This window comes from Oncorhynchus kisutch, linkage group LG11 (genome assembly GCF_002021735.2).
Source record: "Oncorhynchus kisutch isolate 150728-3 linkage group LG11, Okis_V2, whole genome shotgun sequence".
In the NCBI taxonomy this organism is placed as follows: Eukaryota; Metazoa; Chordata; class Actinopteri; order Salmoniformes; family Salmonidae; genus Oncorhynchus; species Oncorhynchus kisutch.
In genome coordinates, this window is record NC_034184.2 from 91333035 (window position 1) to 91349152 (window position 16118).

The 16118-nt window shown below is 43.0% G+C and overlaps 1 protein-coding gene across 2 annotated transcripts in view; it reads left to right on the forward strand.

Moving 5' to 3' along the window:
* The window catches only part of smpx (small muscle protein X-linked), a 43121-nt gene extending 28215 nt beyond the window's left edge, over window positions 1-14906 (forward strand). For both annotated transcript variants that reach the window (XR_004211777.1, XM_031836486.1), the window contains exons 3-5: window positions 9479-9565; window positions 11287-11450; window positions 13949-14906. Coding sequence is in view for 1 of the 2 variants with exons in the window: in XM_031836486.1 (XP_031692346.1) it covers window positions 9479-9565; window positions 11287-11439 (240 nt within the window). In the remaining variant the exon portion in view is untranslated. The remainder of the gene's footprint in view (window positions 1-9478; window positions 9566-11286; window positions 11451-13948) is intronic.
* Window positions 14907-16118: the final 1212 nt, after the last annotated feature.

Here is a 16118-nt window from a genome sequence, read left to right on the forward strand (position 1 = left end):
TACAACCTGTAGCTCTCCCAGTGGTCTAGTGTAGTTAGAGCTGGGTTAGAGATACAACCTGTAGCTCTCCCACTGGTCTAGTGTAGTTAGAACTGGGTTAGAGATACAAACTGTAGCTCTCCCAGTGGTCTAGTGTAGGTAGAGCTGGTTTAGAGATACAACCTGTAGCTCTCCCACTGGTCTAGTGTAGTTAGAGCTGGGTTAGAGATACAACCTGTTGCTCTCCCAGTTTCTAGTGTAGTTAGAGCTGGGTTAGAGATACAACCTGTAGCTCTCCCACTGGGCAAAGACATCAGTTCAACATCTAGCTTTGATTTACATTTGGTTGAGTTCAATGTGAATTCAACGTGAATTCAATGAGTTCAATGTGAATTCAATGTGAAATCAACAAAACATGTCATTGGATTTAGGTGATCAAAATAGTAAATGTCCTTACATTGATTACTTTTTTCAAATCCAAATAGTTTTCCACAATGATTCATCAACATCACATTTGATTTTTTGTTTGAAAACACTTGGTAAGCTATCCAGGACTAGGTCCAGAACTAGTAACTCTATTGCTCTGTAGCTCTCCAGGACTGGGTTGAGACATAAAGCGTGTAGCTCTCAAGGACCAGGACTAGAACTAAAACCTGCAGTTCTGTAACTCTCCAGGAGCAGGGATAGTGCATGGCTCTAACTAAAGCCTCTAGCTCTCAAGGGCCAGGACTAGAACTAAAGCCTGTAGCTCTGTAGCTCTCCAGGAGCAGGGGTAATGCATGGATCTAACTAAAGCCTCTAGCTCTCAAGGACCAGGACTAGAACTAAAACCTGCAGTTCTGTAACTCTCCAGGAGCAGGGGTAGTGCATGGCTCTAACTAAAGCCTCTAGCTCTCAAGGACCAGGGCTAGAACTAAAACCTGCAGTTCTGTAACTCTCCAGGAGTAGGGGCAGTGCATGGCTCTAACTAAAGCCTCTAGCTCTCAAGGACCAGGACTAGAACTAAAACCTGCAGTTCTGTAACTCTCCAGGAGCAGGGGTAGTGCATGGCTCTAACTAAAGCCTCTAGCTCTCAAGGACCAGGGCTAGAACTAAAACCTGCAGTTCTGTAACTCTCCAGGAGCAGGGGTAGTGCATGGCTCTAACTAAAGCCTCTAGCTCTCAAGGACCAGGGCTAGAACTAAAACCTGCAGTTCTGTAACTCTCCAGGAGTAGGGGTAGTGCATGGCTCTAACTAAAGCCTCTAGCTCTCAAGGACCAGGACTAGAACTAAAACCTGCAGTTCTGTAACTCTCCAGGAGCAGGGGTAGTGCATGGCTCTAACTAAAGCCTCTAGCTCTCAAGGACCAGGGCTAGAACTAAAACCTGCAGTTCTGTACCTCTCCAGGAGCAGGGGTAGTGCATGGCACTAACTAAAGCCTCTAGCTCTCAAGGGTCAGGACTAGAACTAAAGCATGTAGCTCTGTAGCTCTCCAGGACCAGGGCGCATGCAGGGTTATAGGACCAGGAATATAACTAAAGCCTGTATCTGTGTATCTCTCTACAACCAGAACTAAAGCTAAACCGTGTAGCTCTGTAGCTCTCCAGGACCAGGACTGGAACTAAAGCCTGTAGCTCTGTAGTTTTCCAGGACCAGGACTAGAACTAAAGCCTGTAGCTCTGTAGCTCTCCAGGACCAGGACTAGAACTAAAGCCTGTAGCTCTGTAGTTTTCCAGAACCAGGACTAGAACTAAAGCATGTAGCTCTGTATCTCTCCAGGACCAGGGCGCATGCAGGGTTATAGGACCAGGAATATAACTAAAGCCTGTATCTGTGTATCTCTCTACAACCAGAACTAAAGCTAAACCGTGTCGCTCTGTAGCTCTCCAGGACCAGGACTGGAACTAAAGCCTGTAGCTCTGTAGTTTTCCAGGACCAGGACTGGAACTAAAGCCTGTAGCTCTGTAGCTCTCCAGGACCAGGACTGGAACTAAAGCCTGTAGCTCTGTAGCTCTCCAATACCAGGGCTATAATTAAAGCATGTAGATCTCCAGCACCAGGACTAGTGCAGGGTTAACACCGAAGCCTGAATCTCTGTAACTCTCAAGGAACAGGATTAGCACCAAAGCCTGTAGCTCTGTAGATCTCCAGGACCAGGACTAGAACTAAAGCCTGCAGCTCTGTAGCTCTCTATGACCAGGGCTAAAACTAAAACCTGTAGCTCTTTAGCTCTCCGGGACCCAGTCTCATGCGGGATTTAAACTAAAGCCTGTAGCTTTGTAGCTTTCCAGGAACAGAGGTAGTGCAGGCTTAGACCAAAGATTCCTATTAGAGAGAAGGGAGCTGGCCAGGCAGAGACAGCAAGGGCAGTTCGTCGCCCCAGTGCCTTTCCATTCAACATCACACCCCTGGGAAAGACTACACTCAATCAAAGGACATACTGAATAGATGAGTCTTCAATAAAAATATATAAAAAAATATTTAACCTTTATTTAACCAGGTAGGCTAGTTGAGAACAAGTTATCATTTGCAACTGCGACCTGGCCAAGACAAAGCATAGCAATTCGACACATACAACAACACATGGAATAAACAAAACATACAGTCAATAATACAGTAGAACAATACTGGTAGAGATACTGGGGTGCACAGGAGCTAAATAAATAAATAAATACCAGTATGGGGATGAGGTAGGTAGATGGGCTGTTTACAGATGGTCTATGTACAGGTGCAGTGATCTGTAAGCTGCTCTGACAGCTGGTGCTTAAAGCTAGTGAGTCTCCAGCTTCAGAGATTTTTGTAATTCGTTCCAGTCATGGGCAGCAGAGAACTGGACGGAAAGATGACCAGAGGAGGAATTGGCTTTGGGGGTGACCAGTGAGATATACCTGCTGGAGCGCGTGCTACGAGTGAGTGCTGCTATGGTGACCAGTGAGCTGAGATAAGGCAGGGCTTTACCTAGCAGAGACTTGTAGATAACCTGTAGCCAGTGTATTTGGAGACGAGTATGAAGCGAGTGCCAACCAATGAGAGCGTACAGGGAACAATGGTGGGTAGTGTATGGGGCTTTGGTGACAAAACGGATGGCACTGTGATAGACTGCATCCAATTTGTTGAGTAGAGTGTTGGAGGCAATTTTATAGATGACATCACTGAAGGCGAGGATCGGTAGGATGGTCAGTTTTACGAGGGTATGTTTGGCAGCATGAGTGAAGGATGCTTTGTTGCGATATAGGAAGCCGATTCTAGATTTAATGTTGGATTGGAGATGCTTAATGTGAGTCTGGAAGGAGAGTTTACAGTCTAACCAGACACCCAGGTATTTGTAGTTGTCCATGTATTCTAAGTCAGAGCCGTCCAGCATCACTACTCTGGAGAGCAGGTGCGGCCAGTGATCGATTGAATAGCATGCATTTAGTTTTACTTGCGTGTAAGAGCAGTTGGAGGCCACGGAAGGAGAGTTGTATGGCATTGAAGCTCATCTGGAGGTTAGTTAACACAGTGTCCAAGGTGGGGCCAGAAGTATACAGAATGGTGTCGACTGCGTAGAGGTGGATCAGAGAATCACCAGCAGCAAGAGCAACATCATTGATGTATACAGAAAAGAGAGTAGGCCCGAGAATTTAACCCTGTTGCTCCCCCATAGAGACTGCCAGAGGTCCGGACAACAGGCCCTCCGATTTGACACACTGAACTCTATCAGAGAAGTAGTTGGTAAACCAGGCGAGGCAATAATTTGAGAAACCAAGGCTGTCAAGTCTGGCCAGGTCGATTAATATGGCTGCACAGTAATGTCTCTTATCGATGGCGGTTATGATGTCGTTTAGAACCTTGAGCATGGCTGAGGTGCACCCATGACCAGCTCTGAAACCAGATTGCATAGCGGAGAAGATATGGTGGGATTCGAAATGGTCAGTAATCTGTTTGTTAACTTGGCTTTCGAAGACCTTAGAGAGAGAGGGTAGGATAGATATCGGTCTGTAGCAGTTTGGGTCTAGAGTGTCACCCCCTTTGAAGAGGGGGATGACCGCGGCAGCTTTCCAATCTTTGGGAATCTCAGACGATACAAAAGAGAGGTTGAACAGGCTAGTAATAGGGGTTGCAACAATTTTGGCAGATCATTTTAGAAAGAGAGGGTCCAGATTGTCTGGCCCGGCTGAGTTGTTGGGGTCCAGATTTTGCAGCTCTTTCAGAACATCTGCTATCTGGATTTGGGTAAAGGAGAAATGGTGGGGGCTTTGGCTGTTTGCTGTGGAGGGTGCAGGGCAGTTGACTGGGGTAGGGTTAGCCATGTGGAAAGTATAGCCAGCCGTAGAGAAATGTTTATTGAAATTCTCAATTATAGTGGATTTATCGTGGTGACAGTGTTTCCTAGCCTCAGAGCAGTGGGCAGCTGGGAGGAGGTGCTCTTATTCTCTTAACTTTTTTGAGTTAGTACTACAGGATGCAAATTTCTGTTTGAAAAAGCTTGCCTTAGCTTTTCTAACTGCCTGTGCATATTTGTTCCTAACTTCCCTGAAAAGTTGCATATCACGGGGGCTATTCGATGTTAATGCAAATGCCACAGGATGTTTTGATGCTGGTCAAGGGCAGACAGGTCCGGAGTGAACCAAGGACTATATCTATTCCTAGTTCTACATTTTTTGAGATGGGCATGCTTATTTAAGATGGTGAGGAAGGCACTTTTAAAGAATAGCCAGGCATCATCTACTGACGGGATAAGGTCAATGTCATTCCAGGATACCCTGGCCAGGTCGATTAGAAAGACCTGCTCGCAGAAGTGTTTCAGGGAGCGTTTGACAGTGATGAGGGGTGGTCGTTTGGTCACAGACCCATTACGGATGCAGTCAATTATTATTTTTTTACCTTTATTTAACTAGGCAAGTCAGTTAAGAACAAATTCTTATTTTCAATGACGGCCTAGGAACAGTGGGTTAACTGCCTGTTCAAGGGCAGAACGACAGATTTGTACCTTGTCAGCTCGGGGATTTGAACTTGCAACCTTCCGGTTACTAGTCCAACGCTCTACCAGTATGGTAGACTCAATCATGTTTGATTGTGTGTGGTTAGAGAGTTGGACTAGTAACCAAAAGGTTGCAAGTTCAAATCCCCGAGCTGACAAGGTACAAATCTGTCCTTCTGCCCCTGAACAGGCAGTTAACCCACTGTTCCTAGGCCATCATTGAAAATAAGAATTTGTTCTTAACTGACTTGCCTAGTTAAATAAAGGTAAAATAAAAAAATAAAAAAATATGAGAAAGCCCTGCCTCCAGCTGTTTGCTAACAAATTCTATGAACAGTAAGGAGGTTTGTGTCTTGTGACCATAACGTACATGTAGGTACAGTATATACAACAGGACCAAATCAGAGAGATAAGTAGGAAAAAGTCCACGAAAACCTTGAAATCAGCCCTAGCCTTAACAGGAAGTCAGTGTAGAGAGGCTAGCACTGGAGTAATGTCATACATTTTTGGGGTTCTTGTCAAGATTCTAGCAGCCGTATTTACCACTAACTGAAGTTGCTTTAGTGCTTTATCCGGGTAGCTAGAGAGTACTCCATTGCAGTCATCTAATCTAGAAGTGATAATAGCATGGATGAGCTTTTCTGCATAATTTTTCTTTACAAAAAGTTAAAGATTTTTGCAAGGGTAAAGAAGATGGAAAAAAGCTGCCCTTGAAATATTCTTGATATGTTCGTCAAAATAGAAATTAGGGTCCAAAGTAACGCAGTCCTTCTGAGATTTATTTGTGACGACAGTACAACCATCAAGATTAATTTTCAGATCCAACAACAGATCTCGTTATTTCTTGGGACCTAGAACTAGCATCTCTGCCACCATCCACTTCCTTATGTCTGAAACAGAGACTTCCAGGGTAGGCAATTTTAGGGTTTTACCATGTTTCATCATAATGTGCAGCTGTGTGTCGTCTGCATAGCAATGAAAGTTGACATTGTGTTTCCGAATGACATTACCAAGAGGTAGAAAATATAGTGAAAACAATAGTGGTCCTAAAACGGAACCTTGAGGAATACTGAAACGTACAATTTATTTTTCAGAGGACAAACCCCCCACAGAGACAAACTGATATAAGATCTAAACCGGGCCAGAACTTGTCCATGTATGTAACGATGTGCGCTGAGAGTCGGGAACCAAGTTCAGGGAGTGAGTGTTTTAATAAATTAACACAACATAATACAAACTAAGAAACACGGACAGCACACAGACATGGAACAGAAACAATGACGCCTGGGGAAGGAACCAAAGGGAGTGACATATAAACGGCAGGTAATCAAGGAGGTGATGGAGTTCAGGTGAGTGTCATCATATGCTGATGCACTTAATGATGGTGACAGGTGTGCGCCATAACGAGCAGCCTGGTGACCTAGAGGCCAGAGAGGGAGCAGACCAATTATGACTTCCAATCTCTCCAAAAGAATGTGGTGATCGATGGTGTCAAAAGTGTCACTAAGGTCTAGGAGCACGAGGAAAGATGCAGAGCCTTGGTCTGTCGCCATTAAAAGGTTATTTACCACCTTCAATAGTGCAGTCAGTACGATGATGGGGTCTAAAATGTACTGGAGTGTTTCGTATACGTTATTTGTCTTCAGGAAGGCAGTAAGTTGCTGCAACAGCTTTTTCTAAAATGGTTAAGAGGAATGGGTGATTAGATTATAGGCCGGTCAAGGTTTGGCTTTTTCAGGAGAGGCTTTATTACTGCCACTTTTAGTGAGTTTGGTGCACATCCGGACGATAGGGAGCTGTTTATTATGTTCAACATAGGAGGGCCTAGCAAAGGAAGTAGCTCTTTCAGTAGTTTAGTTGGAATTGGGTCCAGTAAGCAGCTGGTTTAGAGGCCATGACTATTTGGTGAATGTGTCGAGAGAGCATAAAAAACTTGAGTGTCTCTATTGATCCTTTATCTTGGCCAAGTCGCAGTTGCAAATAATAACTTGTTCTCAACTAGCCTACCTGATTAAATAAAGGTGAAATTATTTAAAAAAAAGAAAAGTAGGCTGATCAAGCAGCAGTGAGGGCTTCTGGATATTGCACGGTACTGTCATTCCAAGCTAGTCGGAAGACTTCCAGTTTGGTGGTGAGGGCTCTTTGATACTGCACGGTACTGTCATTCCAAGCTAGTCGGAAGACTTCCAGTTTGGTGGTGAGGGCTCTTCTGGATACTGCACGGTACTGTCATTCCAAGCTAGTCGGAAGACTTCCAGTTTGGTGGTGAGGGCTCTTCTGGATACTGCACGGTACTGTCATTCCAAGCTAGTCGGAAGACTTCCAGTTTGGTGGTGAGGGCTCTTCTGGATACTGCACGGTACTGTCATTCCAAGCTAGTCGGAAGACTTCCAGTTTGGTGGTGAGGGCTTTTCTGGATACTACACGGTACTGTCATTCCAAGCTAGTCGGAAGACTTCCAGTTTAGTGGTGAGGGCTCTTTGATACTGCACAGTACTGTCATTCCAAGCTAGTCGGAAGACTTCCAGTTTGGGGGTGAAAGCTATTCTGGATACTGCACGGTACTGTCATTCCAAGCTAGTCGGAAGACTTCCAGTTTGGTGGTGAGGGCTCTTCTGGATACTACACGGTACTGTCATTCCAAGCTAGTCCGAAGACTTCCAGTTTAGTGGTGAGGGCTCTTTGATACTGCACGGTACTGTCATTCCAAGCTAGTCAGAATACTTCCAGTTTGGTGGTGAGGGCTCTTCTGGATACTGCACGGTACTGTCATTCCAAGCTAGTCGGAAAACTTCCAGTTTGTTGGAGCGCCATTTCCTTCACAGATGAAAGCAGGTTCACACTGAGCACATGTGACAGATGTGACAGTCTAGAGACGCCATGGAGAACGTTCTGCTGCCTGCAACATCCTCCAGCATGACCGGTTTGTCGGTGGGTCCGTCATGGTGTGGGGTGGCATTTCTTTGGGGGGCCGCACAGCCCTCCATGTGCTCGCCAAAGATAGCCTGACTGCCATTAGGTACCGAGATGAGATCCTCAGACCCCTTGTGAGACCATAGGCTGGTGCGGTTGGCCCTGGGTTCCTCCTAATGCAAGACAATGCTAAACCTCATGTGGCTGGAGTGTGTCAGCAGTTCCTGCAAGAGGAAGGCATTGATGCTATGGACTGGCCCGCCCGTTCCCCAGACCTGAATCCAATTGAGCAAATCTGGGACATCATGTCTTGCTCCATCCACCAACGCCACGTTGCACCACAGACTGTCCAGGAGTTGGCGGATGCTTTAGTCTCCTGGTCTCCTGAGGAGATCCCTCAGGAGACCATCCACCACTTCATCAGGAGCATGCCCAGGCATTGTAGGGAGGTCATACAGGCACGTGGAGGCCACACACACTACTGAGCCTCATTTTGACTTGGTTTTGGTTTTAAGGACATTACATCAAAGTTGGATCAGCCTGTAGTGTGGTTTTCCACTTTAATTTTGAGTGTGACTCCAAATCCAGACCTCCATGCGTTGATACATTTGATTTCCATTGATAATTTTTGTGTGATTTTGTTGTCAGCACATTCAACTATGTATAGAAAAAAGTATTTAATAAGAATATTTCATTCATTCAGATCTAGGATGTGTTGTTTTAGTGTTCCCTTAATTTTTTTGAGCAGTGTATAATAAGATGGGGGTCCGATAGTCCAGGATTATGAGGAAAAACATTTCGATCCACAATATTTAACCCATGGGACTAAACTAGATCCAGGGTATGACTGTGACAGTGAGTAGGTCCAGATAGATTGACTATGACTGCCTTGGAAGTGAGGTATCTAACATGAATTAGTCCTATTAAGATGTGAGATTATCACAATCTATTTCAATAATGGCAGGAATGGAGGAGGTCTTTATTCCAGTGAGATTGTTAAGGTGAACACCGCCATGTTTAGATTTGCGGCACAGACACGGTCTCAATGAGGAAAGCTTAGCTGACAACACTGACTGTGCGAGTGGCAGACTCCACCAAGCTGGCAGGCTGGCAAACAGCCTGCTGCCTGGCCTGCACCCTATCTCATTGTGGAGCTAGGGGAGTTAGAGCCCTGTCTACGTTGATAGATAAGATGAGACAATACCGACATTCATAATATGTTAAGCACACCGTGTGTGTGTGTGTGTGTGTGTGTGTGTGTGTGTGTGTGTGTGTGTGTGTGTGTGTGTGTGTGTGTGTGTGGGGGGGGGGGGGGTTTAATTTCCATACTCTTAATAGAACAGGACCAAACCAGGATGTAGTGTCTGTAACCAAAGCAGATGGTTTTGTGGCAAGACAGACACCAGGTTCACACACACATCAGTCAATACACACACAATACTCAGGGATCTATAAGTAAATAACTTGCAAAGAGTCTAGAGGAGTTCTACCCCAATCCAATGCTCTTAAATGTGTGCTGAGGAGTGAACGAATGCTGAGGAGTGAACGAATGCATTTCAGGAGAAAGGACAGAAAATTGGAAAGCTGTACATGTGGCCTCGAGAGTTGAGTGTGTCTGATTGGTTGTTGCTCCTGTCCAACAGGCAAATCTAAATATTCCGATGGGAGCGCTGCGTCCAGGTGCGGGACATCCTGTCAAGAGGAGAGAGGATACTGTAGACACAGAGGAGGTCAGACACACACACACACACACACATAAACAAACACGCACCAATATGGCTTGAGGACCTACAGTTGAAGTCGGAAGTTTAGATACACTTAAGTTGGAGTCAATAAAACTCGTTTTTCAACCACTCCACAAATTTCTTGTTAACAAACTATTGTTTTTGTGCATGACTATCTACTTTGTGCATGACACAAGTCATTTTTCCAACAATTGTTTACAGACAGATTTTTTCACTTCTAACTCACTGCATCACAATTCCAGTTGGTCAAGAGTTTAGATACACTAATTTGACTATGCCTTTAAACAGCTTGGGAAATTCCAGCAAATGATGTCATGGCTTTAGAAGATTCTGATAGGTTAAATGACATAATTTGAGTCAATTGGAGGTGTACCTGTGGATGTATTTCAAGGCGTACCTTCAAACTCAGTGCCTCTTTTCTTGACATCATGGGAAAATCAAAAGAAATCAGCCAAGACCTCAGAAAAAGAATTGTAGACCTCCACAAGTCTGGTTCATCCTTGGGAGCAATTTCCAAATGCCTGAAGGTACCACGTTCATCTGTACAAATGATAGTATGCAAGTATAAACATCATGGGACCATGCAGCCGTCAAACCGCTCAGGAAGAAGACGCGTTCTGTCTCCTAGAGATGAACGTACTTTGGTGCGAGAAGTGTAAATCAATCCCAGAACAACAGCAAAGGACCTTGTGACGATGCTGGAGGAAACAGGTACAAAAGTATCTATATCCACAGTAAAACGAGTCCTATACTGACATAACCTGAATGGCTGCTCAGCAAGGAAGAAGCCACTTCTCCAAAACCGCCATGAAAAAGCCAGACTACGGTTTGCAACTGCACATTGGGACAAAAATCGTACTTTTTGGAGAAATATCTTATGGTGTGATAAAACAAAAATAGAACTGTTTGGCCATAATGACCATCGTTATGTTTGGAGGAAAAAGGGGGAGGCCTGCAAGTCGAAGAACACCATCCCAACCGTGAAGCACGGGGGTGGCAGCATCATGTTGTGTGGGTGCTTTGCTGCAGGAGGGATTGATGCACTTCACAAAATAGATGGCATCATGAGGGAGAAAAATGATGTGGATATTTTGAAGCAACATCTCAAGACATCAGTAAGGATGTTAAAGCTTGGTTGCAAATGTGTCTTCCTAATGGACAATGACCCCAAGCTTCCAAAGTTGTGGCAAAATGGCTTAAGGACAACAAAGTCAAGGTATTGGAGTGGCCATCACAAGACCCTGACCTCAATCCTATGGAAAATGTGAGGGAAGAACTGAAAAAGCGCGTGCAAGCAAGGAGGCCTACAAACCTGACTCAGTTACACTAGCTCTGTCAGGAGGAATATGCCAAAATTCACCCAACTTATTGTGGGAAGCTTGTTGAAGGCTACCCAAAACATTTGACTCAAGTTAAACAATTTAAAGGCAATGCTACCAAATACTAATTGAGTGTATGTACACTTCTGACCCACTGGCAATGTGATGAAAGAAATAAAAGCTGAAATAAATCATTCTCTCTACTATTATTCTGACATTTCACATTCTTAAAATAAATTGTTGATCCTAACTGACCTTTAACAGGGATTTTTACTAGGATTAAATGTCAGGAATTGTGAAAAACTGAGTTTAAATGTATTTGGCTAAGGTGTATGTAAACTTCCGACTTCAATTGTAAATACACAATAGGAAACTCTTTTTGAACAGGCTCCTCCCCCAGACCCCCTGCAGGAAGCCACGGCCCTGTCGCCAGAAGAGAAGAAGCCATTGCCAGGATCGATGAAGCTTCCTGGTCCAGCAGTCAACCTATCAGAGCTGCAGAACGTCAAGAGTGAACTACGATGGGTCACCAAGGACTAACACACACACTGGTACAGACACACACTGGTACAAACACACACACACACACTGATGTCCACTTCAACCATGAAAAACATTGCAGTAGGTGCATTTTTAGGATTTCACTACAAGATGTCAGTGTGGGATGTGTATTATTCTTATTATGGGTTATGAGGACTTATTTGGGGTTGTGAGTACTTATTAGGGATTATGGGAATTTATTTGGATTATAGGTACTTATTTGGGTTATGGGTACTTTTAGGGGATCAGGGTAATTATTTGGGTTATGACTACTTATTAGGGGTTATGGAGCCAGTTATTTGGGTTATGAATACCTATTAGGGGTTATGAGTACTCATTTGGATTGTGAGTACCTATTTGGGGTTATGAGTACTTATTTGGGATGTGAGTACTTATTAGGGTTTATGAATACGGATTAGGGGTTATGAGTACATATTAGGGGTGACGGGTACTTATTAGGAATTATGGGTACTTATTTGGGTTGTGAGTACTTATTTGGGTTATGAGTACTTATAAAGGGTTACGAGTCCTTATTTGGGTTATGAGTTCTTATTTGGGTTATGAGTACCGATTTCAGTTATGGGTACTTATTAGGTGTTATTAGTACGTATTAGGGATTATGAGTGCTTATTTGGGTGATGAGTATTTATTAACGGTTATGTGTACTCATTTGGATTGTGAGTATTTATTATATAATTATAATAAATAAATATAAATACTCATATATATTTATTATTTATTACCAAGGACTAACACACACACTGGTACAGACACACACTGGTACAAACACACACACACACACTGATGTCCACTTCAACCATGAAAAACATTGCAGTAGGTGCATTTTTAGGATTTCACTACAAGATGTCAGTGTGGGATGTGTATTATTCTTATTATGGGTTATGAGTACTTATTTGGGGTTGTGGGTACTTATTAGGGATTATGGGAATTTATTTGGATTATAGGTACTTATTTGGGTTATGGGTACTTTTAGGGGATCAGGGTAATTATTTGGGTTATGACTACTTATTAGGGGTTATGGAGCCAGTTATTTGGGTTATGAATACCTATTAGGGGTTATGAGTACTCATTTGGATTGTGAGTACCTATTTGGGGTTATGAGTACTTATTTGGGATGTGAGTACTTATTAGGGTTTATGAATACGGATTAGGGGTTATGAGTACATATTAGGGGTGACGGGTACTTATTAGGAATTACGGGTACTTATTTGGGTTGTGAGTACTTATTTGGGTTATGAGTACTTATAAAGGGTTACGAGTCCTTATTTGGGTTATGAGTTCTTATTTGGGTTATGAGTACCGATTTCGGTTATGGGTACTTATTAGGTGTTATTAGTACGTATTAGGGATTATGAGTGCTTATTTGGGTGATGAGTATTTATTAACGGTTATGTGTACTCATTTGGATTGTGAGTATTTATTTGGGTTATGAGTATTTATTCGAGTATATGAGTATTTATTTGGGATTATGACTTCTTATTTGGGTTATGATTACTTATTTGGGTTATGAGTACTTATTTCGGTTATGAGTACTTATTATGGATATTTATTTATTTGTCTTGGGTACTTATTTGGGTTTGATACTTATTTGGGTTATTTGTACTTATTTGGTTTGAAGACTTATCAGGGGTTATGAGTACTTAAAAAAAGATATATATTTCACCTTTATTTAACCAGGTAGGCTAGTTGAGAACAAGTTCTCATTTACAACTGCGACCTGGCAAAGTTAAAGCAAAGCAGTGCGACACAAACAATAACACAGAGTTACACATGGAATAAACAAGCATATAGTCAATAACACAATAGGAAAAAAAAAGAAAGTCTATATACAGTGTGTGCAAGTGGCGTGAGGAGGTAAGGCAATAAATAGGCCATAGTAGCGAAATAATTACAATTAAGCAAATTAACACTGGAGTGATAGATGAGCAGATGATGATGTGCAAGTAGAAATACTGGTGTGAAAAATAGCCGAAAAGTAAATAAAACAATATGGAGATGAGGTAGGTAAATTGGCTGGGCTATTTACAGATGGACTATGTACAGCTGCAGTGATCGGTTAGCTGCTCAGATAGCTGATGTTTAAAGTTAGTGAGGGAAATATAAGTCTCCAGCTTCAGCAAGCGTACAGGTCACAATGGTGGGTAGTATATGGGGCTTTGGTATCAAAATGGATGGCACAGTGATAGACTGCATCCAGTTTGCTGAGTAGAGTGTTGGAGGCTATTTTATAGATGACATCGCTGAAGTCGAGGATCGGTAGAATAGTTAGTTTTACTAGGGTAAGTTTGGCGGCATACCTTTTGGTTATTAATACTCATTTGGGTTATGAGTACTTATTTGGGTTATGAGTAGAAAGGTTTTCTGTTTGGCCCTGGAAGTGTGTTGTTTTTAATGCGTAACTTTGTGAACACTGTATGGTTAAATAAGGGTGACATTAAAATATGAAAAAGATAACCTAGCTAAGTCTTTATGTTTCTGTGTCCTACAGCGGTGTTTCCCAACTTCTCCTCCAGTACTGAATCAGGTGTGCTTGTCCAGGGATACAATAAAATGTGTACTGTTGGGGATACTCAAGGAGTACTACAGGTTTCTCATCAGACCCACACCCACCCTGCATCTTCTACTGATGGACTACAACTACCACACCCACCCTGCATCTTCTTCTGATGGACTACAACTACCACACCCACCCGGCATCTTCTACTGATGGACTACAACTACCACACCCACCCTGCATCTTCTACTGATGAACTACAAATACCAGACCCAACGTAAATCATCAACTGATAGACGACAACTATACCAGACTACACCTAACCCTATCAGCTACAGACAACTATACCAGACGACACCTAACCCTATCAGCTACAGACAACTACACCAGACTACACCTAACCCTATCAGCTACAGACAACTATACCAGACTATACCTAACCCTATCAGCTACAGACAACTACCAACAGACTATACTTGACCCTATCAGCTACAGACAACTATATCAGACTACACCTAACCCTATCAGCTACAGACAACTATACCAGACTACACCTAACCCTATCAGCTACAGACAACTCCACCAGACGAGTGACCTGCAATAGGCCATCTACTTCAACAAACCCATAACTGGTTTAATTTCCCATGCAGTGAAGTTAGGGTTAGGGATAGACTGAATTGAAGTGAACTAAATTTAACAATAATACATCCAGCCCTGGTAGCTATAGGTCTGTATCTGGTGGACTGATGTCATCAGAATGTGTATGGTGGGCTGTGATGTCATCAGAATGTGTATGGTGGGTTGTGATGTCATCAGAATGTGTATGGTGGGTTGTGATGACATCAGAATATTGTGATGTTTTAATTGTTTGAAATTCCCTTATAGTCAAAATGGTTTCTAGGAGATGATGGATTCCTCAGCAACTGTTGCAATAAATTATATCTTGATTCTACATAGTGGCACGGTCTCTGTCATACACACAACAGGCAGCCACACAGACAGACACATGACACACACACACACAGAGCAGTGTGTAGGTCTGTGTGTATGTGTCATCACTTTCACTCCTCTGTTCCCACCCTTCAGTATCACTACATTAATCACAAGACACTCATCCATCATCGTCACACACACACTCACACAGAGTCTGCCCTGGAGAGCAAAAGCAGAGGGCAGATGTGTCTAAATTTAGTTCCACCAGGTCACAGTGTATTCGACTGGTTACAACTGCTAGTCGGGGTACTGCAGCCTACAATAAAAACAATATGGCTACAGACCACAGCACCAAACCAAACATCAACACTATACCAGACTGCAAATCTACTGGGGTAAATAATTACATTTAAGATTAATTTCACACAGCGTTTGTGTTAAAAATATATATTTTTAATGAGTATGATGACACCATTTTTAGGAGAATGGAGAACAAACACACACGTACACACAAACGCCTGAGGCTAATCACAGGTATTTGAGCCAGACAGATAATAAAGTCATAATAAACTAAAAAAGAGACATGGAGCAGCAACAGAAACTATAACAGAGACATGGAGCAGCAACAGAAACTAAAACAGAGACATGGAGCAGCAACAGAAACTATAACAGAGACATGGAGCAGCAACAGAAACTAAAACAGAGACATGGAGCAGCAACAGAAACTAAAACAGAGACATGGAGCAGCAACAGAAACTATAACAGAGACATGGAGCAGCAACAGAAACTAAAACAGAGACATGGAGCAGCAACAGAAACTAAAACAGTGATGGAGCAGCAACAGAAACTAAAACAGAGACATGGAGCAGCAACAGAAACTAAAACAGAGACATGGAGCAGCAACAGAAACTAAAACAGAGACATGGAGCAGCAACAGAAACTAAAACAGAGACATGGAGCAGCAACAGAAACTAAAACAGAGACATGGAGCAGCAACAGAAATTAAAACAGAGTGATGGAGCAGCAACAGAAACTAAAGCAGAGACATGGAGCAGCAACAGAAACTAAAACAGAGACATGGAGCAGCATCGGAAACTAAAACAGAGACATGGAGCAGCAACAGAAACTAAAACAGAGACATGGAGCAGCATCGGAAACTAAAACAGAGACATGGAGCAGCAACAGAAATTAAAACAGAGCCATGGAGCAGCAACAGAAACTATAACAGAGA